At 41.3% G+C, this 25,833-nt stretch overlaps 3 protein-coding genes across 3 annotated transcripts; all 3 read left to right on the top strand.

Moving 5' to 3' along the window:
- The first annotated feature begins 525 nt into the window (after positions 1-525).
- On the top strand, positions 526-2,733 carry LOC146572212 (caspase b-like). The gene is made up of 3 exons (XM_085276227.1): positions 526-702; positions 1,786-2,059; positions 2,167-2,733. The coding sequence occupies exons 2-3, from the start codon at positions 1,795-1,797 to the stop codon at positions 2,319-2,321; spliced, it is 420 nt and encodes a 139-aa protein (XP_085132353.1). The 5' UTR covers positions 526-702; positions 1,786-1,794; the 3' UTR covers positions 2,322-2,733.
- A 3,017-nt stretch (positions 2,734-5,750) lies between these two features.
- gpr108 (G protein-coupled receptor 108) lies at positions 5,751-15,828 on the top strand. The gene is made up of 18 exons (XM_085276226.1): positions 5,751-6,335; positions 6,598-6,717; positions 8,727-8,777; positions 8,958-9,046; positions 9,144-9,214; positions 10,107-10,252; positions 10,341-10,403; positions 10,493-10,594; positions 10,672-10,805; positions 11,828-11,903; positions 11,996-12,069; positions 12,156-12,273; positions 12,349-12,479; positions 12,837-12,880; positions 12,961-13,010; positions 13,237-13,320; positions 13,653-13,774; positions 14,255-15,828. The coding sequence occupies exons 1-18, from the start codon at positions 6,240-6,242 to the stop codon at positions 14,340-14,342; spliced, it is 1,659 nt and encodes a 552-aa protein (XP_085132352.1). The 5' UTR covers positions 5,751-6,239; the 3' UTR covers positions 14,343-15,828.
- Positions 15,829-18,318: 2,490 nt separating this feature from the next.
- On the top strand, positions 18,319-25,154 carry soul5l (heme-binding protein soul5, like). The gene is made up of 7 exons (XM_085276225.1): positions 18,319-18,534; positions 19,380-19,439; positions 21,103-21,184; positions 21,285-21,405; positions 21,490-21,629; positions 22,634-22,797; positions 22,991-25,154. Coding segments are annotated over exons 1-7 (1,059 nt in total). The 5' UTR covers positions 18,319-18,532; the 3' UTR covers positions 23,481-25,154.
- The last annotated feature ends 679 nt before the right edge of the window (positions 25,155-25,833 follow it).

The following is a 25,833-nucleotide window of genomic DNA, read 5'->3' as shown; positions in this document are numbered from 1 at the left end:
CTCGTTTGTGTTGTTGTGTTTGCACATCTCTGTTGCTTGTGGGGCTCGCACACAAGAATTTCACTCACATGTGCTGTGCCAGTGTGCCTGCACATGTGATGTGACAATAAAAAAAGTGATTTGATTTGATTTGATTTGATTTGGATTGGTTTATTACCGGCCACTACTACACTACCGCCCCTCCCCCCTCTTCCCAGCGCAAAGCACAAGGCTCATGCGGAGTGAAGCGGAAAAAAAGTGGGAGAGAGAGGCTGAGAGAAAGAAAAAAAGAACCCAGGGCTTGTGATAAGAGTCGGCTCGCGTCGTTCACATCAAAGACCCGGCTCTAAGAGCCATTTCGTTCGTGACCGACACATCACTACAATGTACCAGCCAACCCCTCAGTCGCTCAGGCACATCTGTACAGCAGCTGTTTTTTACCGGCAGAATCACAAGGAGGACAAAATGTTCCGTTTATGTGACTATAGACATAAGACGTATAAACACAACGGGGTTATATATAAACTAGTTGTATCTTGACCAAGTACGGCTGTGCACACATTAAGTCATAATACGTTCACTACGTGTTGAGTAGTCACTCCTGACGTAGTCCTGTAGGTTTCGCAGAACTTTCCCGGTAGAGGGTTTGAAACCGAAAGCACTCGTTTGCGCCATTTTCTTTACATCCTTTGCTTGGTGCTATATCGGCGGGTCAGTGACGAGGTGAGTTCTTTGATTCATAAAATTCCCCAAAGTTAAAATGCACATCTTTGGAGGTTTAATAACGTCTGTGCGCTGCGATACAAAAGGAAACAGGAGGAGCTAGAAAGGATGACGGAGACTTGAACTTGACTTTCTTGTTGTTTACTTTCGCTCTGTCTGTGTGCAGCTTTACATCGGATGTGAACGAACGCAGACATTGAGAGCATATAGTGACCGATGTATGATCCAGATCCAGATGTGGTTCATTAGCAGGTTTTAGAAGTTGTATTAGCACTGCTATTAATTCACTGACGTGGTGACGCTGATTTACTTCCTCGTTGTCTGCGATCCCACTAAACACAGCGACGAAAAATGAAACTACTGCACGACTAGCTTCAGTGTTTTAAACTAGTCCTTCAGGTTTATTTATATTCATTTGAGCCCATGTTCAGGGAGGGGAAGTCACCTGATGCAACTGGTTGGCGGGAGGAAGAGAGGACCGAGGAGACACTGGAAGAGAGCCAGAGGGTTTGGGGCTAGCATATAGCATACATATAAAAATGTGATCACACTGTTGAGTACAACTTTGGTTCCTCGTAGACTTTTTCAAAACATCCTTTGAATAAAAGCAGAAAGTAAAAACCATATTTAAAAACAACAACATAATAAATAAATGTTTTATTCCATGCACACATCAGATTTGCAAAGGATTTTCTTGGTGGACTTATTGTAGTAGTCTCTGTTGTGTTCACAGAACCTTAAAAATACAGAAGATTTACACCAGAAAAGTTACACTCACATGTTTTTTCTTTATAATATTTAAAAGTTCAATATTCTAAGCTAAGCAACCATTAACCGAGGAGTTAACTGCACAACACTTTTAAGTATTCCTATTATTTTTATGATAATGGGGGCAGTGACACTTAAATGCCTTATTGTTGTTTTATAGATCATCTTGAACAAACTGAATGTGGTGTAATATACTTTAAAATAGACAGATAGTTACAGACATGAATTTTCTGATCAACTAAGCCCATAAAGGAATGAAAGAAGTATTTATTTAAAAGAAACAGAGCTCATTTTCTCTCTCTCTCGTTTGTTCAGTGAGCAGACATGCTGGTCCCAGAGCTGCTCTTAGAAAAACTGCAAGACCTGACTAAGGATGAGTATAAACATTTTAAGTGGTACCTCGCCATGAAGATCGTGGACAGCTGCAAACCAATTCCAAAGAGCAAACTCGAGGGCCAAGACCGTATGGACACTGTGAGTTGTATGATAGACAGCTACGGTGAAGCGACGGCTGTGAAAGTCTCTGTCGCGATCCTGAGGAAAATGGATGTCAACAACATCGCAGACGACTTAGAGCGCAAGTTTGAAGGTGCGGTGAATGCAGAGTTTCTTAAACTCACCTGTAACTGACAATCTGTTTGTGGTCTGCCTCTGTGCAGACATTACCACTGATTCTCTGCTTCTTTGTCCTTTCAGCTGTAGAGGGCAGAGCAGCTGCATCCTCTGGATCCTCTACTTTAAATCCTACCGCTGGAGCCACGATGTCGGCTCAGCAGGGAGGAGTGGTTTTTGCCCCCACGGTCACCGGTAACAGCACCGCACCTATGAATATAAACTTCTACCAAAAATAATCTCAATGGAGATTAAAGCGGAGGGCACAATATAGTTTGTAATTATTTCTTTCCTTTACATGAAATGAAATTAATGTTAACTGGTGATTCTGAATAAGGCCGAGTTATGAGCTGTGTCAGCCCTGTGATAGATGGGGATCTTCTCACGCAGTCCATCTGCTGGATGTTTTCATGTAGCTTACACGGTGCAATCACATGTTCCTTTCAACACAGAAATGCCCGGCATATCTAAGGTCTTCTAATGTTACAGTTTACATAATGTTACAGTAATTGTTACAGCTACATATGATGCCATGTAAAGAATATACTCCAGAACCACGAATGTACTCTAATGACTGCAAATTGTAAACAAAGTCTGATTTTAAAAAAGTAAATCCCGGGAGGGAGTAATAAAGAGAGACACTTACACGTACGGGCATATTCATGTTTTTTTTGCTACCAACAGGCTACTTTTACAGCAGACATATTGCTTGACATAATTGTTCAGGCAACAGTAACAACTAATTACCGATGGTAATACAGTCGACCCCTGTCAGGTATTCGTGAACACTCTTACAGTTGTAGAAGTGTTCACGCGTAGCTGTAAGCCAAATATTTTAAGGGCAATATTGTAAGATGACTTTGAAATCATATAAAGTGTTTTAGATTAAGATATATTTGGTGTTTGAACTATTAAAATAGGCAGTTATAAGCGTTTTTAGAGGGGTTCTCAAGTATTTGCGGCAGTTGTGGTCCCAAATCACCACGACTACCGGGAGTCGACTGTATAACAAACACACAGGGTCATTTAGGGTTCTTTATCCTCCTTTATCATGAAACAGCATGAGTTATATCCCAGAACCCTGAAAATAAAGCCTGAATGATATTGAGCCACTATTCATTTTAATCTTTATTCCTGTGATTTATCTGTTGTAACACGTACAAATGTCCACCTGTGCTTTGCTGTTTCAACAAACTCTGAAATGTTCAGATTAAATCAGGCCTGTTAAGCTGTGTATGTAAACGTGTCAGGAGTTACTCGTACTTTCATCTGAGGTCAGCAGGTGAAGCTGTGTTTTTGATGTTTCTGCGTCATCCACTTCTTGATATTGTACTCATAAACATACATAGTGGTTACATCTTCCAACAAACTGATGCACTCACATGAACTTACAATCAATCTATTAAAAATACATAAGTTTGTGCGCCGGTTTGTGGAAGCCGGCATGTTTCCTTTGTATATGGTGGCCGAGACGGACATCTTCCTTCTGACTAGTCGGATTTCATCTGTAGCTGAAGACCGGATACATATGTTGCACCCCAAAGGTGGAGAAGAAGAGAAGTTGTGCCATTTAAATTCATGTCTGTGCCATTGGACTCAAGATATGAAGGATCATACCTTTGTTTTATTGTAAGACGAGAAGTTCCCCAAGGAAATAAAAAGCGACGACACCACCGGCGTCATAATAAAATATCATCCTCTTCCTCCTCACCTCAAACCTTGGTTGCCATGGGTTACAGTGTAAATGTAATGTTTTTAATTACTCTCAGCTGACTAAGACATGTTTGTCCTATATAATCACTGAGGCTACGATTAGGTACTTGAATTGAAACTAAATCTGTTGACCACAATCCCTAATCTGACATCAATAGAATCAATAGAAAATTCCATGCATCATTCTTGTGGGAAGTTTCACTCTGTGGTCAGCACATGTGCTTTATCGTAAATTTGTGTATTTTCATAAGTGTGATTGTTACAGAAATAGGAATATCAAATATTACCCTTACTTCTAGATAGATAGAACTTTATTAATCCCTCGGGTGGGTTCCTCTGGGAAATTCGATTTCCAAAAAAGCACAGCACCGACAGAAGTTACAGAGTTACAGAATATTACACACACATATATATAAATACAGAGACAATATAAATAAAATATACGAAGGGGATAAATAGAATAAATAGGAATAAAAAAATTTTAAAAAAGAGGAATTAAGACTGTGATAATAATCAAGTCTCTATCGAGCATCTCTATAAATTTGCTGATCTCTCCTGTTCACATATCACCATCCAGGAAATGGTTTTCTTTCTCTTTGGCCTCCACACACTTCATCAAGCTGTCTGACTGCAGCAAACCTCTCACCATAGACTGCTGGCTGGTGTGTGTGTGCACATGTTGCTGTGTGCAGAGCAGCACTTGGACAAGACATAAACAGTAGATCAAGAAAAACTGGTGTAAATGGCTGTAAAAAAATGTATTTATTTTTTAAATTAAAGTTGGTCAAATTATTTTAAGAGATAATCAAATTACAATGTAAAAAGAATTGAATAATATGCAATCAGTTATCTATATTACTGAACCATTATACCTGCTCAGGCCCAAGCACCAGAATGACACGAATAGCAAAGAGCCAATGAGCACCGAGCTGCTAAAGAGCCAGATGTGTACCTCAGGAGTTGGTGTAGACCAGGGGTGGGGAACTCAAGGCCCAGTGTCCTGCAGGTTTTAGATATCACTCTGGGTTAACACATCTGAATCAAATGATTAGTTCATTACCAGGCCTCTGGAGAACTTCAAGATATATTGAGGCCATATTAGCCATTTAAATCAGCTGTTTGGATCAAGGACACATCTAAAACCTGCAGCACACCGGCTCTCAAGGCCTGGAGTCCCCCCACCAGGGGGGAGTCTACACCAGGGGTGTAGACTCCAGCCAAACAACAGCAACAACTAAAAGCAGGAGTCACATACAAGTTCAGCTATAATGGTGATAATACATCAGTTGTTTAGTCAGTTGTTGTAGATTTACTGTTGTGTGAAAAAGAAATTACACCCGCATTCATTTTCACAATTTTAAATATCAGGATATATTAAAAATACATCTGGACATCTTAGCAGCCTCTATCCATCAATCTTTAAAGGGTTATTAGTTATTTCCAAATAATTTGAAACTCATCATATTACAGTGAGAAAGTTTATTCCCAGGTGAAAAAAAATATTCAAGACAGCTGCAAAGCTTCTCATGACTGGAAGTCCCAGAAAATCCCCCTTAGTGACTTTTTTTCTCGTGGCCACAAATAAGTATTTCGTGGGCACGTTATACTATTTCGACGGCACGAAGTAGTATTTTGTGGCCACAATTTATTTATTTTTTGGACCATGTCATCAGAGGGGCTATAAAAATGATCTTGTTTGAACAATAATCGCGATTTGTAGACAATACAAATAACGTGTACAGAGAATATAGAACATTTGTTGAGTGAGACAACAAAACGTAAACTCGTAGTTTGAATGTCTGAAACAATAAAAGCTCCACGTGTCAAAAGTTCATCTCCGCAACGTAACAACACAGAGAGACTGTATCCGACGTGGAGGGTCATTCTAATCACGTGAACTCATTTTAGCCGGAAGCTTAGTGTCAGGGCTGAACCACGTGATCAAAATCTAGGACAACTCATATAAGGTGTAGTCAGATCCTTGAACAACATTTATCGTTTTCTGACACAAAATTAGTACAGAAAAGCAGGTTGTACGGGTGGGCAGTTTTAAAGCCTACATTGCTCCGGTTGCTTGCGCAGAGGGTTGTCTATATCTCGGCTGTGGCACTGTAGCGGGTGTGAGCCCGCAGCAGCTGACGCTCTTGTCCGCACCTTAATCAACGTTTTGTTCTTGACACCAGACCAGGAAGTCAGATCGTGACGCCTACAAGCTAGCTGTTACCTTAAGCGATGACAGCAGAAAGGAATTCGAAAACAAGATACATGGTTGTAGTTTGATAGTAAACGACGCCGTTTAAGAGCCGGAAAGCTAAGCTGAAAGATTCTAACTCTCGCATTTGACCTGGTTTACATTCAAGTCTGCTATCTAGCTTGTTATTTAGCCACCTGGAAGGATTGACGCTCCCTAGTATTAGCAGCTAGTTACCGCTAGCGAGTCAGCGATGGCGGTGGGGCACAGAGTCTGCTTTGTGGCTGGATTTTTATTCATATTACTTCTGCCTGGGTGCGAAGCAAGAATACACAAGCTTACATTGACGGTAAGGCAACAAATTATGACAGCGCTAGCTCGGGAGCTAATGGCGTGTTGTTTTCCTCTGCTCCCGTCGAGCGTCTTACTACTCAATTCGTATGTTGTAATTAATTCTAATGGCAGAGGACAGTCCAAACATAATGTCGCGTTGGGTTTTGTTATGGGCGCACGAGAAAAGCTACCAAAGCTTCTTAAATCTGAGTCTTAGGAGACATGTTTACTGACTGAACCACAACAGCTGAGCTCTACTTGTTTGTTCTTACAACCAGAATGAAATTCGCCACACCATCGACCTCAACGACTTTGGCTTCTACGCTAACGGAACTCTGGATGTCTACCTGCATTCACTGCAAGTCCCGGAGACTTCAGTGGACTTCAGCAAGTACCCAGTAAGTCCGGTGTGTGTGTTTGGTTATATGCGGTGGTTCATTGACCTTTCTTTTCAACAGGTGGCATTGTGTTCTTCAAAACGATAGAATTGAATTACAAAAAGAAAGATGATGATAATAATAATAATAATAATAATAATAATAATAATTAAAAAAAAAGCAGGAACAAATTCAAGCTAGAGGTAATGTTGTACCAGGCAGTACCGTTAGATGTACGGTTTTATATATTAATATGAAATGGCACATCTATTACAGATGTGCAATTCCATTTCTATTTATCATTTGTTTGCATAAAACCTTTAAATCTGAGGCCACATTTGAATACAACTATGTCAAAATGTTCTCCAGCCTCTCCATAAATGTAAATCCACATCTGTAATTCGGGACAGGTGCATCAACAGTTGTTTGACTTTGAATATGAAAAATAAAAATAAAAACAACTAGCAGTCCTGTAAAGACCCATGAAACTTATCATATGTGGTCAAACTAAAACAAAAGTTGAATGAAAAGAACATTTTCTTCATCTTTGTTACTAAGAATTTCACTCAAAATATGCCTTTTGGACAGAGACTCAAAATTAATGCGTGATTGGAAATGAAGGCTCTGAGTTTGCGTTACTTTATCTGTGGAATTTTTCAGTTTTTGTTAATAATTGTACAGCCTCTTGGGTTTTAATAAACAGGTTCACCGTAGCAGATCCATAATCAAACCCACAGTCGCTGTCCATTTTGTGTAAATGGACAGCAAATTATAATCATCAACAGGTTTAATTAATTAAAAAAAATTTTTTAACACTGAGGTTTTGAAGGGAAAAAATGTAACTATATGTTTGTTAACTGCTTGTTAAAGAATTAATATCTTGACTCGATTAGGCTGCAGACAGAGTTAATGAAGTATTTTTGGCCCAGCTAACATATTTGTGTTGTTATTTTGTGGATTCTCTATGTAATGTGGCAATATTTTCTTCTATTTTTGTATATTTTATACAGTGTGTAAAGTGTTTGTTAGGTTTACCTAAAAGATTAATTCTGTTCATCTGGATGTAGCGTTTTCACTGAGAAAACTGTTTCGTCACTCATCCAAGTGACTTCTTCAGTGTCAGCTGACTCCAGGTTTCCCCAACTTTATAAACAGTACATTTGCACAATGACTGAAACTAGCACCACTCATGAAGGCCAAAGATCAGTGGTTATGAGAATTTGCATATTCATTATCAGGAGACTGACCTCACAGCCCAGAACATCTTTTTAGCAAAGATTTCTATTTATCTTGGTACAGAAGCAAAAATAATGAATAGAAACAAAATAAACAGACAACAAAATTGGTCTCAGAACCATTTATCAGGCTAATAGTTCATTTAAAACAAAAGGATTCAATCTGACCTTTTTTCAAATTTTATTTATTTATTTTTCCCCAATGATTCATCAGACTGAAGGACTAATGAGCTAAAACATAAATGAAATCCATCCAGTTATTCACATTTCATTAGAACGGCCACTTCTCCTACAGTATTAATCAGGATTTAATCAAACCATCACGCAACGATCATCTAATGGGTCTTCACCTGAATTACTCAGCTGCAAGGTCTCAACAAAATGTGCTGTTTTGTGGGGAACAGCCTGTTAATTGTGACTATTCATGGGTCAGATGAGCTACTACGTCGCTGACATTTTTTGTTGTTTTGTTTGTTTTGCCTTTAATAAGCCTCTCTTCCTAGACAGTTGTTGTTAAACATTCGAGTGCACTGTAAGCAGTGTGACCGCTGAAGTAATGTAGTGGAGTGCTCGAAACAACAGTGAGTCGGGCTAACCTGACACAAAAGTCATGAAGCAGCAGCATCAACCTTTGGTCTTGTGTTTGCGATGGTGTCAAGTGTCATGTTTTAAGAGCTGATTTGACAGTAAAAACTTGCAGATTGAGTTAGTGTGATAAAATATGTGTTATAAAATAAATAGATTTGAATCAGCTGCTTTTAACCCTACTGATTAACGTAATCCCACTTTCTTAAGGTTGGGTTCAGCCTGTCCAGATCGCGTGTTAATGGAGTCTTGTCCTACACAGTAAGTACATCACCATAAATATTTCTGTCAGCATTGTACATCATTATTTTCAGACCTTTCAAAATCAGTTGTGCAATCATGTAGGACAAGGACGGCCTTTTGTTGAAATGCACTTATGAAAGTTTTGTTATTATGAATACAGGTGTTGAGTGAGTGTTTGTGTGACGTTTCCCCCTCTAGGCAGAGGATTTGAAGAAATGTCTGCTCACTCAAAATGCGACCAATGCCGAGCCTCTCATTCGTTTTCTCATTAATATCAAGAACCAAAGGTGTGGATGTTTCAGCACTAATATTCAAAAATGTTTGTTACAGTGCCGTCGGCAGCTCAGTGTGTGGAGGCTAACTGTATAATTTGTGTTTGTGTAGCGTCAGTGTGGATGCTGTGAATAAACAAGACAACATACTGATTGCGAAGGAAAGGGTTGAAGCAGATAAAGGTTAGTGTTGGCCACACAAATACCAAAATTTGGATTTTGCTTCCTTCAGTGGCATCATTTAAACAAAGTACACTTTAAATTTCTATCCCACCCCAAAAACAATTCTATTTAAAGTGTTCTATTAAAGGCTTGTCTTTATTTATTTTTTGATAAAGAGAAGAGTAACTCAGATGTATTCATCAAGGTTCTTCTGTTTTTGTGATAAAGGAGCAGGTCTTAAGAAGTGTTTGTTTATGGTATTTACATAATATGTCAAATGTAAGATAATTTCATAGTCTCTGATATATTTTACACAGTGTAAGGATTTTCATCAAATGCACTTGTAGCTCTTTCCCACTAGTACTTACTCTGCTCGACTCGACTCTGTTTTTATCATTTGCCATCACAGTCGAGTGTCAACCAATGTGCGTGGGATCTTCATAACAACGTGGCTGAAAGTGCTGTTACGTCATTTATATGTGGAACAAACGGCACAACAATGGCGGGCGTCGAAGCGATTTGTATAGCTACTATTCAGCGTGTGGCTTTTTGTCACAGTCTGGGACCACAGTGTTGATTTTTGTGAACAAGACGCTCTCACGACTCAAACACTGACATCACCGACTAACCAATCGGTGTTATGCAGTCTGTTAACATCATTTTTGGATCACCTCTGATTTGTGTGGAACTCCGGCTGAGTAGGCACTAAAAAAAGTACCTGGTACTACAAGCCTAAGCCGAGTCAAGTAGGTACTAGTGGAAAGAGGCATTGCTATTATACTGTCCTTTGTTTTCATTCGACTTTGCCTTTGTTTTTGTTTTCTTGATATGAAAGCATCCACCTGTGTATAGAATGCTCGGAATAAACTAAATTTCTACCTTTGTGCCTGGCATCTGCACTTGTGCTCTGTAGATCAGGAGAAAGTCAAACGTGATTCAGAACAACAATCAAAAAATCAGGATAAGTCAGCGGAGCACCAAGACAAACGGAGCGATGACAAGAAACCAGAGCAGGCTGTGCAGAACCCTGAAGCTGTTAACGTGACAGGGACATTCAATGTATGTTTTTCTTGTTGTTTGTTATTTTGGTCTATTTTTAGTTTGATTTTAATCCCAAAATTAATTTCTACGCTGTATTTCATTTTAGCTAAGCAGTCGCCACCATGTGACTTTAGATTTGGAAAAAAACGGCAGCATCTACAGCTTCAGTGTAAGAAAATCCTCCTTATCCAGTATGCTCAGGCATGTTTAAGGGCAGGATTGTCTCTGACAGGAAGTGTTTTCTCTTTCTCTCAACAGTTCCGCATACGGTTTGGCTCAGAGGCGGAGGGCCTGTACAGCTTGAAGTTCCACTACTGTCGAAACAGCGATCCGGGATTTAACGAGCCCTACTCGTTTGCAGTGAGTTGAGTATTTTTGAGTTTATAAAATGCACACTCACGTGCGTGTGTCTGCTTACCATGTTGCGTGCATCACAGGTTGAAGTGAGGGAGAAGAATCCCCATGGCTTCCTCTCTGCAGCGGAAATCCCTCTGCCTCGCCTTTATCTTTATATGGCTGGAGTTTTCTTCATTGCTGCTCTGGTCTGGGTGTACAATCTCATGAAGCACAGGTACACGGGCACAATGAAGTAATAGTGAACCACACTGTTTTGCAGGATTGGAAATTTAAAAAAAAAATCACTTGCATAATCTGGGAAGCTCTTGCTACAAAGTGTATGATGGAAGAATACGGTTAGGGCCACTGGCTCATATGACCCCATACTAAAGTGAACACAGTTTGTAGTGTTTATTGTTATAATCACTCTAACATGAAGCATGACAATATTTGCTAATTGACACTAATTAGATCATTAAGCATAGGATCCTGTTCACACCTCAGTGGAAGACTGTGGCACAGTCACTGTTTTACAGTGGGTGTTGAGTAACTTCAAGTACTTCACACTCACTACAAGGAACTTTTAGTTTATAAAGTTTAAAAAAAAAGACTTTGGCTTCTTTGACACATCATACTTGACAACGCAGCCCAAATACATTTTTTAAGAAGATATCTGAAGTATTTGCTCCAATCATGACAGTGAAAGAGCACTAGCTACCACTGGCCTTCCTCTAGATCCCACTAGTGCCCCGCAGGACTCTACAGACATGCCCATAGATGCTGCAGCCTTCCCACTAAAGGAACATAAAGCAGGTTTACAGTGAGTGATTTACTAAAACGTGTTGTCCTTTAGCCAACTTGGCAGCTATAGCTCTGGCAGAGTGTTCTGCTGTGGCTTACTGTTGCTCTGGAAGTGCTCATAGCCCAGAATATAAGGAAGAAAGAAGGAAAATTGAGTTACAGAATAAAAACATGCGACCCCATGAACTGCTGGATTTATTAAAGATGGCTGAAACGCTTTCTGTGCTGACATGGCTCGAGCTTAGCTAACAGGTTTGCATTCCCAAAAAAAAAGACAGACTAACAAAACTGAGCTGCAGAGGTCATACAGTATCCTGCCCCAAAGCATTTGCCCAACATTTTCAATTGCTTGACTAAAATTTACATCATAACTAATTATTTGGATGAACCTTAAGCAGTAGGAATAAAAGCATTTCCTGCAGTGTTTAAACATCTCTCTTCTGTGCTTGTTTGCAGTTACAGTGTGTTCAAGATCCACTGGCTGATGGCAGCGCTAGCCTTCACAAAGTCCATGTCACTGGTTTTCCACAGTGTAAGTGCATCACCACCACAGCACAGTCTGAGTTTGAATCCTCTCATAAAAAGAGACTCACTGAATTCTGCCTCTGTCCCCGTCTCTCTCAGATCAACTATTACTTCATCAACACTAAGGGGCATCCTATTGAGGGCTGGGCCATCATGTATTATATAACACACCTGTAAGCAGAACCTCAGCAGAATCGGCGTCTTAGCCTAGGTTGTATTTGATTTGTATTACACACAAAAAAGTTTGTATCCTTCCCAGGCTAAAGGGGGCGCTCCTGTTCATCACACTGGCGCTGATTGGTACCGGCTGGGCTTTCGTGAAATACATCCTGTCCGACAAGGAGAAGAAGATCTTCATGATCGTCATTCCTCTGCAGGTGAGCAGCAAATCAAATGGTGTTTGGGTGATTTTTATGTGTATTTGCTTTGATGGCTCGCCGGTCGTGCTGCAGGTCCTGGCTAACGTCGCATACATCATCATCGAGTCTACAGAGGAGGGCTCCAGCGAGTACTACGTGTGGAAGGAGATCCTCTTTCTGGTGGACCTTATCTGCTGTGGAGCCATCCTTTTCCCTGTTGTGTGGTCAGTGTGATATCTGTTATTGAATTACATTTTAGTCCCAAATTAGTTTTGGGGGCTAGTGTTTAAAGTTACTAAGATTTCTGGGATAAGAGGATCAGTATGGGAAAGTGGAGCATGTTTGATAGAGTAGAACGCCCAGAATAATTCAACTTCATGAAAAAAATGAGAGGGGACCAAAAGCATTGCCGTCCAGCCCTGCCTACTTGATGAAACAGTCATGAAAATTTTCAGTTTGAAGTTATGAAACAAGAGATAAGTAGTTTCTTGTAATTCGAAATGAACTTTGTGTTACGTGGTGTATGCATGCAAGTTTGCCCCAAATAGCAGATTCATTGTATAACACGTCTGTCTTTAAAGGTCAATCCGTCACCTACAAGAGGCTTCTAGCACCGATGGCAAAGGTGAGTCCTGCTGCAACTACAGGGCTTTAATAGGTGGAGAGGTTTTGTTCTGTGTTTAACTTGGTGCATGTTTCTTTCAGCTGCCATGAATTTGGAGAAGCTCAAGCTCTTCCGCCATTATTATGTGATGGTAAGAAGGCCAGTATTTTGCTGTTGTTCTGTGACCCTCCATTCATCTGAACAATCGGACCAGTAATAGATTTACCAGTTACACTGAAAACTTGCCTCTGACAATGTTTTTTAGCAAAGCAAAATTAATCCTGAGGAAAAGGAAGATTTTAGTGTGATTGATATTTTTTTTTGTTTAACCGTGCAAATTTAAAGAGTTCTTACTGAAATGTTTTCTGTCATTTTAGATCGTGTGTTACATCTACTTTACAAGGATCATAGCCATTCTGCTCAAATTCACTATGCCTTTCCAGTGGCAGTGGTGCTATGAGGTAAGACGATGACGGTGCAGCTACAGCAGTTGTTTGAAAAAAGTCGAGGACGGTCTGTGCTCTCTGAATCAACAATGACTGGCAATACTTGCCTGATGTGAGCTGGTATAAATCTGCCAGCACATTACTTATTTAAAGCCCTTTATTAAAGAGCACTGTATTCCCCTCTGAGGCCTGATGGGATATTAGCGTTGCTTGAAGAATGTGAAACAGCGCATATGTTAAAAAGGCCCTGTGCTACTTATTTGTTTGCAAAGAAATTTTCCGGATGTTGTGGACAGTGTTAAGACACTTTCTCCTGTCTGTTATTAAACGCACTGTTTCTTCTTCAGTTTCTGGTGGAGGTGTCGACTCTCATCTTCTTTGTGTTGACGGGCTACAAGTTTCGCCCAGCATCCAATAACCCCTATCTCCAGCTTCCCCAGGACGAGGACGACGTCGAGAATGATGAAGTGTAAGCGTGACACATCTGTATGAGCCCACACCTGGCATTTAAATAACTTATCCTGTTACTGAGTTCTTACCTGATTAATTTATACTTGGAGAAGTTATAGAAAGTAGCATGTCTTCAAAGTATGGTTGAAGTAGCCAAATCTCCGTATGAGTCTTTTATTGAGATTTGGTTTTTTGTCCTCATTAACACAAAGTGAAAACACTATGATATCGCATAGCATGTGTGCGGTGTGATCATAAATGAATATTGAAGAAAACATTACTTTATGAGTGATGGTGCTGAAAGAGCTGAAACTATTCTAGTGGTGCTGACTGTCTATTTAGTCCCATCACATAAGGAGGAGGCTCGTGTGGGTAATGTGTGGCTAAGCGTTTGTTTTTCTGTGATTTCCATAAGATTTAATAATTCCGACTGAACTAAGATGAAGGTTGAGAAAGTGTTTGCCATTAAAAGTGCTGCTGCTCTTCTGTTTGTGTCCAGAGTCACTGAGTCAGGTGCACTCGAGGGCATTTCCAAAGTCAAGAAGACGTCCAACGGACGCGATCGCCAGAAAGAGTCCACCTTGTGAGCAGGAAGCTGCATCTTTGGGAGCGGCCAACTAAACATCCCGAGGCCAGCTGACAGAAAGGGGTACACACACACACGGACCAAGGCTCCCCACTTCCAGTGACAGCTCTCCCATTGAAACTCTTTCTGTGGTTGCAGTGGTTGTGCCCACTGTCTGGCTATGCAAAAAAAAAAGAAAAGAAACGGACTAACTTATTGGACGCTCTCTGTTTCCCTTAAATGCTCCACCTAAAAACTGAGAGGTACTGAGATACAACCACATGGACGGGTGGAGATATGAAAAGGAGCTCTGATGTTGTGTATGTTTCATTTCTCTCTCCCCCTCCAAAGATAATTTTTTAGACACTTTCTTTTGAGTGTGTTTATAGCAGCTATTTAAAACGGTACTTCTGCGAGCCTCTTAGCTGTAACTATTCCTGTGCAGAGTGTGTTTAGTGTGTGAGTGAAAGTGAGACGACACAGGATTTGGCTACCCCCGCCTCCCCACCCCAGTGACAATAGCCCATACTCAGGTGAAAGGCTAATCAGTATATTTCAAATTTAAGCATCCGTCTCGTGTTTCATTCCCATTGTTCACGGGTCATAAAAATCCCACTTTATCACCACACAGTACCGTAGGTTTTTTTTTTTTCCTCTTACATGTATGATTTGTATATTGAAATATATGGTTAACAAGAAGTTGTATATTTCAATATAGATTGACTTATTACATATTGAAACGTTATATTTCAGTATTATTGTTGATGTTGGAGACTTAAGCGTTCCTCCCAGCCCGTCACTCGGACTGCTGCTGTAATTTAGTGCTTTAGTGGTTTGAGGACAACTCCAGTACACCTCTGTGAATACAACCAATATGGTGACATGTGAAGATGTAGGCAGATGAACAGTTTTTTTTCTCTAAAATAAGCAGAGAAGTTTGCCCTCTGCGTTTTCAATGACGGCCTTGTTCTTTACAACCCCTCCCCCCCCATCTATCGTTTGGCATTGCTGTGCCAACTGGGCAGAGAAGTGACCTAACTGATCATTTTTGAATTTGCCTGCTTTTGGTTTTACCTTTCTGCTCTTGATGTGAAGCTTATTTTATGAATTATTGGTTTGATATTAGGTTTTGAAAAGATCAGCAATGTGTGTGCAGCCAAACTGGGTGGATGGCCATTTGTAAATAAGACTGCTGACACAAAAGGAGGCACTTAACACTTTGCTGAGCAGTGCAGAGAGGCTTTGTGGAGCGCTTTAGACAGTTCGGGTTCAATCAGATTTTTTTTCCTCTTTTTGGATAGACAAACAGGTGTGGCGATGAGGAAAGACTACTGAGATTTTACTCCAATCACTCGGTGCAGGGATGACCCCAGTACCTTGGAGGGAAGGATTTAGCAGTGGGTGAAGTTCACTTTAGTTTCAGTGAAAACATTTTTTTAATTGTTACAGAGAGCTGTTTGGTGTCTGTATCAGCTGTCACAATAAAGTTCTGCAAAGTTCTCCGATTACACTGTTATGTATATGTCATTTTTGGGGTTTTAAACTGCATAGCTTGCACTAAAATAATCAAGATGGGAAAAGAATTGTGCTCCAAGCATGAAGAAAAGTGGGGAACCTGCAGAAGGAGTCACATTTGCCCCGAGCTTTGGCTCCTCCTGTGCCTGGTAAAGGGGCACCGACTTGACGGAGCTCCTTCAGAGGCCCACACATTCAGCTGCTGTCTGCACACACACAGTAGTACTCTGCATGAGTCAGCTGATTGTGATGCTTACAACATGTTGAGGGTCTGACCTGCTGTTTCTTCATTTACATGATATGTAAAGTAACTACTGAGCAGGTTTTGCATGACAGCCGCCAAACCTTTCCTGCCCATCTGTTTATTTAAATTACATCTGCCTCAACGTTAAAGGTGATTTATGGTACTCTCGTGCTTCACATCATGTAGTTCTTTAAGTACAGTGACTTCATGGTCAAGAAAAAAGTTTGAGATAATCTGAGCTTTGTGACATTTTGTATTATCCTGCTGGAAACAGCAATCAGAAGATGCATACCATCTGGTCAGAAAGGTATTGACCTGGTCAGCAACAGTACTCAGGTAGGCTGTGGTGTTTAACTGATGCTCAGTTGCCACCAAGGGGTCCAAAGAGTTCAATGCTTTGGACTTTCAGCAGGTCATCTTGACGATGCTTTCATGCCTAAATGCACCTAAATGCTTGAAAATGTAAGGGAACTCTTTGAAAACACATTAGATCTCAATGAAGGCGAAAAATCAATGCAAGTTAGGAATACCTTCTTTTTCTTAACCCTTTACAGCCGATCGGAGCGGGCACGCTCTGTTTTGCGTAACTATTTTTAAATCCCGGTAGCTCTGCAACCAAGTAAGCTAGCGCAATAATTTTTTTTGCATATGAAACTGGAGGAGTTGTACTTACATCTTATGCCATCAGCTTGTCCTAGGTCACAGTTTCCTTCCACATATAGCTTTGCAAAAACTGCATAAAAATCACTTGCAGCAACAAAAACATGATATTCCAGAAACGCTTCGCCGATCCATCAGCTGTTTGTAACACTTCCTACGTCCATCAGCGCGAACTATCACATGACCGCATGACCTGCCCGAAACCGGAAGTGACGTCATTTTGCGGAAATGTAGTTTTTTACGATCGGGGCCTTATGAGCTTGTGTTTTACTTGTTATGTGTTTTTAAAAAGTTATGTTTGACTTTATGACTTTCTGTGTCGTTTCTGGGATGCTTAAGACTCATATTGCACTGCTGGAAATAGTTTATTTTGATGCATATGCTGTTATTTTGCAAATTTGCACTATAATATTTATTTTCGTTTTTCCTGCAGTATATAAAAATTGGTGTATTTCAAAAATAAAACTATGAAGACACTCAAAATAAATTTCCTGTGGTGGGAAACTAGTTTGTGTAACTTTTTTGTATTTACAGTTTTGAGGGATAAGCCTCTTAAATTTCTCTAACTAGAAATATATGTTAAAAAAACAAAAACGATTTTCAATTTTTTTGTAGTTTATTGCACTTTTTTGCAATTTATGTAATTACTATGCACCTAATGCAGACATATTATTAAAGTTTGGGCTATAATGGTTGTATTGATGTATAGCAACTTGAAATGCTCCCAAAAATGGCTCCACAGCATGTAAAAATATAATATAAGCTCTGGCGAACTTGGTTCTATGGTAGGTCTTAAAGGGTTAACTTAGTAACATTTTTGCCCTTAAGAGCAAAATTAGATAGAACTAAACACTGGTTAAACACCAGACCCTGCTCTCTGACTTCCTCCTGAGGTTCATTCGAAGAGTTCCTGCAGTGGGAAATTACCTAAGTTAAGCAGATTTCTTGGGCAAAGTTGCAAAAATGAACCCATCCATGTAAAACAAACTAGTTAATAATGTAAATGTAAACTAGTACGCTATTTTATAAATGAAGCAACCCAAGGAATTATATCACCTTCAGCTTACTATGCACACACAATTACATTTTTTTTTTTTTTTTTTTTTTTTTTTTTTTTTTTTCTAAGCAGCAACATTTTGTACAGCAAGAATGGCAGTCATTTAATGTGGAGCAGCACACTCTGGGAGCAGTGGGCCGGACCAGTCAAACGCCCTTTCTGTCAGTGTAAAGATGTCCTGTTTATTTTTTTTGTTACTGTTGGCCTAATGTTTAAAAATATATAGTGTAAATTGAAAAAAACAAACACTATAAGCACTGTTTCCTGTCATTGTCAATGGGGGATGTGTCCATCTGTAGGCAAAGCTGTAAAGCTAATGTGAATAAAGTTAAAAGTACAAAATCTAGCATGCCAGTGTATATATTTTCCAAAAGCCGAGTGGGCCGGATTGGAGTCTTTGCCGGAAGATTCTGGGCCCCGGGCCTTAAGTTTGTCACCCTTGCTGTAGAGCAGTATACATGTGGGATCTCCATCCTTACTTTAACCCTTGCTTGCACAGCAGGCAGTGATTCATTACTAATGGAAAATTTCGAAGCGGAAAAAACCCCAGAAACGGGATACAGTTGGCAGTCTCGAGGCTGCTCCGCCCCTCCGTTCTGCGAGCTGCAGGCAGACGCCGGTGCTCACTGCAGTCACTCCGCAGTGCATCCAGCATCAGACTGCAGTCTCCTCACACCGCGCCTCCCTGCGCTCCCCTGGCAGGTGGACCCTTATAGAAGCACGCGGGGTCGCGACCATGTAAGTATCATCTCGAGTATCTTCTAGTTTAAGAAACCGTTCGGTGATGGTGATGTTTGTGATAGTAGTTGACTGTTATTTTGCAGGAGTTTTTGCGGCGTTGCGCACAGGTAAAGTTGATTTGTTTGCGTCATCGTTTATCGGCTGCAGGAAAATGCATTTCAAGCTGCTCTAATACATCAGTGTTAATAATAATAATAAACAATGAAGATCACCGATGAGCTCATTTGGATACAGTCCGCCCGGTTACTACATCACCTGTATCTGTGAAACGCCCTTCCTCTTTAACGCCTTTTTTGTAAAGTTGGAATAAAATTAGGATCTGAACAGGTTGTGATCACAGCGGGATGCGATGAGCTGCCGATCCCGGTTCTTCCTTGACCTCGAAATGCCTTTGGATTGATTTAGAAAAGACCCAGCCTGATGATGCAGCAGATTCCTTCGCTCTCTCCCTGTTTGCGTCGCACTGAGGCAGGAAAACGTGTCCTGTTTCACCTCCGCAGTGCAAACACGCCGGGATGCAGCACAGCAGGCCAACTCCGATTTCTGCAGTCTAGCACCTTTAAAAAAAAAAAAAAAAAAAAATCTGTCGTTATCATTGTCTTTCATTTTAGAACAGCAGTCCTTTGATTATTTAGAGAAACTGTAGAGTTATTTTACCCACACAACATCCTTTCGCTACAAAATCATTAATGCTGTTTCTTTCTTCATCACTCTTTTAACTTGTACACAGACAGTTCTCTTAGTTGTTTCCCATCAAATGATTCTTTGATACTCATGAGACTTTTTCCTCTTTGTTATGTAAATCATTTGCAAACATCATTGCCTTGTGTGTCCTCCCACAGGGCTTTCATCTCAATCTTTGCTATTCTGGCCCTTGTGGTCTCAGCTGAAGGCAGTGTTGGGTAGGTGGAACGCTTCGTGCAGATTGCATTACAAACCTATGATGGCACTGAAATGTTCCGGTTTCAGTTCCACGCTATGGTTTTCAAACATGGCTTTAAAGTGGAGGTTTGTGTCCTCTCAAGGAGGAAACTTTATTCTTTTATCAGTTATTTACAAGTTTCTGACCACTTATAAAATGTGTTCAATGTGCTGCCCATTGTGTTGGATTGTCAATGCAACCTTCTTCTCCCACTCTGCACACACTGATAGCAACACCGCAGGAGAAATGCCAGCACAGGCATCCAGTATCTGTAGTTTCAGGTGCTGCACATCTTCACACCGTAGACAATTGCCTTCAGATGACCCCAAAGATAAAAGTCTAAGGGGGTCAGATCAGGAGACCTTAGGGGCCATTCAACTGGCCCACGACGACCAGTCCACTTTCCAGGAAACTGTTCATCTAGGAATGCTTGGACCTGGCACCCATAATGTGGTGGTGCACCATCCTGCTGGAAAAACTCAGGGAACGTGCCAGCTTCAGTGCATAAAGAGGGAAACACATCATCATGTAGCAATTTCAAATATCCAGTGGCCTTGAGGTTTCCATTGATGAAGAATGGACCCACTATCGTTGTACCCCATATACCACACCAAACCATCACTTCTGTTGTTCTAACAGTTTTGGAGGGATCCATCCAATGTGGGTTAGTGTCAGACCAATAGCGGTGGTTTTGTTGGTTAACTTCACCATTCACATAAAAGTTTGCCTCATCACTGAACAAAATCTTCTGCATGAACTGAGGGTCCTGTTCCAATTTTTGTTTTGCCCATTCTGCAAATTCTGTGCGCCGATCTGGGTCAGCCTCGCTGAGATGCTGCAGTAGCTGGAGTTTGTAAGGGTGCCATTTGTGAGTAGCTAATATCCGCTGAAGGGATGTTCAACTGATGCCACTCTCCAGTGACATGCGGCGAGTGCTACGCTGTGGGCTCTTGCTGAATGAAGCTAGGACAGCCACTGATGTTTCTTCATTAGTGACAGTTTTCTTGCGTCCACATTTTGGCAAATCCAACACTGAACCAGTTTCACGAAACTTAGCAAGCAGTTTGCTAACTGTAGCATGGGAGATGGGTGGTCTCGTAGGGTGTCTTGCATTGAAATCTGCTGCAATGACCCGGTTACTGCGTTCACCAGATATCAACACAATTTCGATCCGCTCCTCACGTGTTAACCTGTTCGACATGTCAATGGCTGTGAACAAAGAGAAACTTGTAAATAACTCATGAAAGAATAAAGTTACGTTGAAACCAAGCACACCATTGTTTTTCTTGTGACATTACCAATAAGTTTGATGTGTCACATGGCCCTCTTCCTATTGAAAAAACAAAAGTTGTATCCAAGATGGCCGACTTCCAAATGGCCACCATGGTCACCACCCACCTTGAGGAGTTTGCCCCCTCACATATACTAATGTGCCACAAACAGGACTTTAATATTACCAACCATTCCAATGTTATTATGGTGTATCCATATAAATGGCCCACCCTGTACATTGAATGTTTATGGAGCTTCATAGTAGGCACAAGTCAGCTGAATTCATCCCCAGTTTCTTTATGAACCTGACTTTTTCTGACCACGTAGCGCTGCTGGACAATTAATGTAATTTATCAGTGTTCTTGTTGCAGACCCAGTACCAACAGCAGCTACTGCACAGAGTCAAAGGAATGTCTGGAATATGAGCTGATCTGCAAAACGGATGAATATGAAGTGAGTGAAAGCTCTCAGCAGACAGCAGTGCAACACGCGTTTCCGACTCGTCAAGCTCGTATTTCTCACATACCGTGTGCTTATGCGCGTTCGTGTCCAGGTGCGGCACTACAGCCCCACTCGCTGGGTGTCAACAGATGCTGAAGCCTATTTCATGGGAGTGGGTGCGGCCATGGCTTTCAGGAGACTCTTCCAGTATATTACCGGAAGCAACGAAGGAGGTAAGAAGTCGATATACAGGAGGTCAAATTGAGCTTTGATGAAGTGCATCAGTGTTTGGAATGATGATGACGGTGGTCATTCAGGTGTCCAGATGGACATGACCGCTCCTGTCCTGGTCAAGATCCCAGAGAAGACCAAGATGTGGGAGCCTGCTATCTACACGCTCAACTTCCCACTGCCGTCAGCCTATCAGGACAACCCTCCAGCACCCACTAATGACAAGGTAAGCCCTCGAATTGCCCTTGCCTCTACTGAGGTCAAACGCTGTTTATCCTGCCGGTAACTGTGTAATTCAATCAGTGATTTTCAGCTTTCAGATCAATAGAGATCATTGACGAGTGCGCGGTACTTAGTGCGGCTGGCCCTGCTGCTGCTCTCACTCAGCAGAATAGAAATGCATAGTGCTGAGTCAGCAAGGCGCCAGTGCTCTCTGTGTTTTCTGATTCTTAACAGACGAATCAGCCAATCACATGGCAGGAACTCATGCGTGTAAGCATGTAGAGATGGCATCCGAATTTAAGTGAGCCAGACTACTTCAAGCTGACAGGAAGGCAACAGTAACTTAAATAACCGCTTGTTACAATCAAGGTTTTCAGAAGAGCATCTCTGAATGTACGTCACACTGAATCTTGAAGCAGATGCGCTATAGCAACACAAGACCACACCTGAAGTGCCATTCCTGTCAGCTAACAAATGGACACTGATCTGATCTCTGATCTGATGAGTCTCCATTTCTGCTGTAACATTCAGATGTTTGTTGTAAAAAAACACGAACACATGGATCCATCCCCCCCTGTGTCAGTGGTTTAGGGTGGTGGTTATGTGTGGGGGATACTTCTGTGCTGGAAAGAATTGGGGCGCAGTATAAGCAAGGTGTACCTACTAAGGCTTCCAGGTAGCGTGTGTATAACGTTACAATGATCAACACACTTGTTTCAAGCAGTTTATTTTTAAACTATCGACTCTGTGTGCTGTCAGTGACAGCAGATGGTCGTCTTAGTTCCACAGCTCTTGAGGACACGGGAGGCTTTTTAAGGCCCAGTGTAACAATTATTTTGAACAGTGTATCGTGCAAAATTTCTCTAGTTGATCCCACAAATAAAAGGATCAAATTGTATATAAGTGTAAGAGTTTCTATTATATATCTAAAGCTACTCTGCTGCCCTTCCACTTTGTTTTCCACATGTATTTCACTGTGCTGGATTCTTCTCTGCATCCATCGCACAGCTGTATTTCACTGAGATGCCAGAGATGGACGTGTACGTGAGGAGTTACGGAGGCTGGATGCTGTCGGTCACCTCCAGACTTCACGCCCACCTGCTGACCAAAGAGCTAACCAGAGTTCGAGCTTTGTACAACCACAGCTATCACTACGGAGTCGGCTACGACAGGTGCTACGCATGTCTCATTTCTAATTTTCTTTGAGGGAATCGCTCATGACTGTGTCATCATGTGGTTCTTTTTGCTCTAGTCCATGTTGTGCACTCATTAAACAGTATTATCTGGACTTGTACTGCTGCACAAGGCATCGTCGCCTACTTCCAACTTTTATGTTCATGTCTCTTCTTCGTTTCTTGTGCGTAGCCCCTTGAAGCTGTTGAACAGGCACAACGAGGTGTGGTACGTGGCCGAGGGCGAGCCAGTTTGCTCAGATCCACACGAGCCGACACCTGCGCACACACCCCGTCCGACTCCCACCAACTCGCCCACAGACTTCCCCTTCGAGCCTCTCCCAGACAGCCTCTCTGATTCCCCCTCACTCACTCCCTCCGACCTGTCCTCAAACACCACGTCCAACTCCACCTCACAGATGCCCTCTGACACACCCACTCTGTCCCCATCAAACACTCCACCCAGTTCTCCATCTGATCTGCCTGCTCAAGCTGCATTCAGCAATCCCCAAACGTCCACCCAGAACCTGCTGGAACCGGCATCCAACTCCTCCGATCCCACCTCTGTGAGCCCGTCGCTGGAGCCCCAGTCTGGCACCACTCTGTCGAACAGCGTGGCTACCAGCCCCGAGGAGACACCGGCCGACACTGAGCCTGTGGTCGAGCCAAACGATGCTCATTAGCAGCAGTCAGATGTGATTCAAGCAGCTTTTCCAGATATATTTCTATGTAATCTAAACAGAAAGCAAACAGTGGAGGTGCTTGAGTCTGCGTGTGACAGACGGACCTGCTGTTCCTCTCCTTTTCCTCCTTTTCTCACTATACCCCTACTTATGGCACCGAGTGTTTAACTGTGTGTTCTATCGCAGCTTTGCACCTGCAGCTTCTCGAATCACTGATCACGTGCACTTCCACTTTGTCATTCCAATCTTATCCCACCGCTCCAGCGTAGATTTAAGTGAAATCTATGTATTAGTTAGAAGGTTAGTAATCTGAGTTATTGTGCTGGTTGATAGATGAAATGCTGGAACGAATTAATAGGCCAGACTTAATTATCTCAATGCTCAGTTTCACACTGAAGTTCTTAATATTTACTGCCTGGGTGCAACTTTCTAAAAGTTCATGCGTTCAACTTCTTCATCACTTTCGTGATGTATGTGGCAACATATTCATTTTGCATTTTCATTGGGATCTTTCTTGCAATCTTAGACACTAACTAATAATACAAACAGCTCCCAGATTATGACTTTGTATTTCACTTTTCTTTCCAGTATGTTGGCCCAGAAGAACCCCCAAAACTGCAGCCATATGATTTGTCAGCTCCAAACTTAGATCTGTGCAATCAAATATTTACCAAAAATACCTTTCCTTTGCAATACATTTAACCAGTATGTTATGGGAATTTATAGAGTAATCAAATTTCAACATTTATACCTGAACAGTATGATTGTTGAAAGTAAAACTGGACTCCTTGGCTCTGGCCTTTAGTTTTTCGATTAATGTTTCAAAACCTTTAAAATTACTTTCCCTGCTAAACTTGACCAAAAATAAGAAATGTTTTGTATGTTCTGTTACTTTAAAGTGGTCAGAAGTGTTTCTCACCACTAGGGGTTGCTGTAGAGCAGTGCTACGTCTCAAACTCTCTGAGCAATCTTGGTTCTGACAAGGTGGAACTACTGAAGTGGCCAGTTAGTGTATTTATGGTAATCTCTACACATGTCCATATAGTACATGGTACTGTAAGCAAGGGTGATACAACAAGAGTGGTAACGGCTAATAATAATAATATGCCACATCTTTATCAGTAAAGAAGAAAGTCACTATCATTATGTTAACGTAAGCAGCTATTTAGCTTTGTGTGTGTTTTAGGGAGTAGGAGATCAGTGTTTCAGCCATCAAGGATGTAAACGTCTTGGTAAGAAATACTGAAAGTTAAAACTGTGTTTATCTGTAAAGGAAATTGTTATATTTAATGTAATTTAGCACTGTGTAGAAATTAAGAAGTTCAGTCTGCCCTCATGTAAAATCTTGATTAGTCATATTTTCTCTAGAAAATCACTCCACAACCACGTTGCTGTAGCCATGTCTGTGTGGGTTCTCTCTGTTTAGCTTTTAGCCCAGCAGTGGCACTGCTTTGCAAACCGTCTGCTTAAGTGTGACCTACAGTTTCAACCAACTGCAGTAAGACTGCTCCAAAGATCTCAAAGAATCCCAGTTGATCAAACCAACGCAATAAAATTGACATGTTAATGAATTACATCCTCTATTGATGCATCTCCGAGCTACGTGCTGTATATATACACAATATATATACATTCTGTTTCTGATGAAGATGCAATAAAATAAACATGAACTCATGTTGGACTCATTTTGTTGCTGACTAAAATGTTCAATTTTCCTTTTATTCATTTGTCAGTGAGCACAACTGAAGGGGAATCGACCCAAATGGTCTCCCACATGTATTCTGGTTCTGTTCACATGGAACGGCATCTCCCTTGCAACCAGGAGAAATGGATCAAAACCTATAAAAAAGCAAGGCTGGAGCGCACCTGCAGCCCTGTAGCAACTTTGTCAATATTTGTGGAGGAAAATAAGCAGTGAATGAGAATTTTATGAATGAATGAGAATAGTATTATATCGTTAGCAATGTATTGTGATAATATCATATCATGGGGTGTTTGGTGATTCCCACGTCAAAGCCAAGCACTGAGGTTGGCAACCTGCGGCTCACGAGCCACTGTACCGTAACCGTAAGCCTATTTATACATTTACTATGTATCATTAATACATGTACATTAATCTATCCTGTCCTAATTACATGTAACATCCTTGTTACCCGAGATTGCTGCTCCTTTTCTCCCTTCATTTGGAAGGAGCCACAACAGCGCTTTTGAAGCTGAAGGTTGCTAACGGCTGGCCTAGCCAATAGCGAGGCTCTAAAAGAGCCAATAAGCGACTTTAGGTCAGTTATATAAAATGATCTTGTCTTCTCAGTAAGATGAGGTCACATGCTGTAAGTGTGAGAAACGACAACAA

Source organism: Mchenga conophoros, linkage group LG6 (genome assembly GCF_057382185.1).
Source record: "Mchenga conophoros isolate Kocher_MC1m ecotype Shallow Benthic linkage group LG6, M_conophoros_male_GT1.1, whole genome shotgun sequence".
Lineage (NCBI taxonomy): Eukaryota > Metazoa > Chordata > Actinopteri > Cichliformes > Cichlidae > Mchenga > Mchenga conophoros.
The sequence above is the reverse complement of the archived record's forward strand: the minus strand, read 5'-3'. Positions and strand labels throughout refer to the sequence as shown.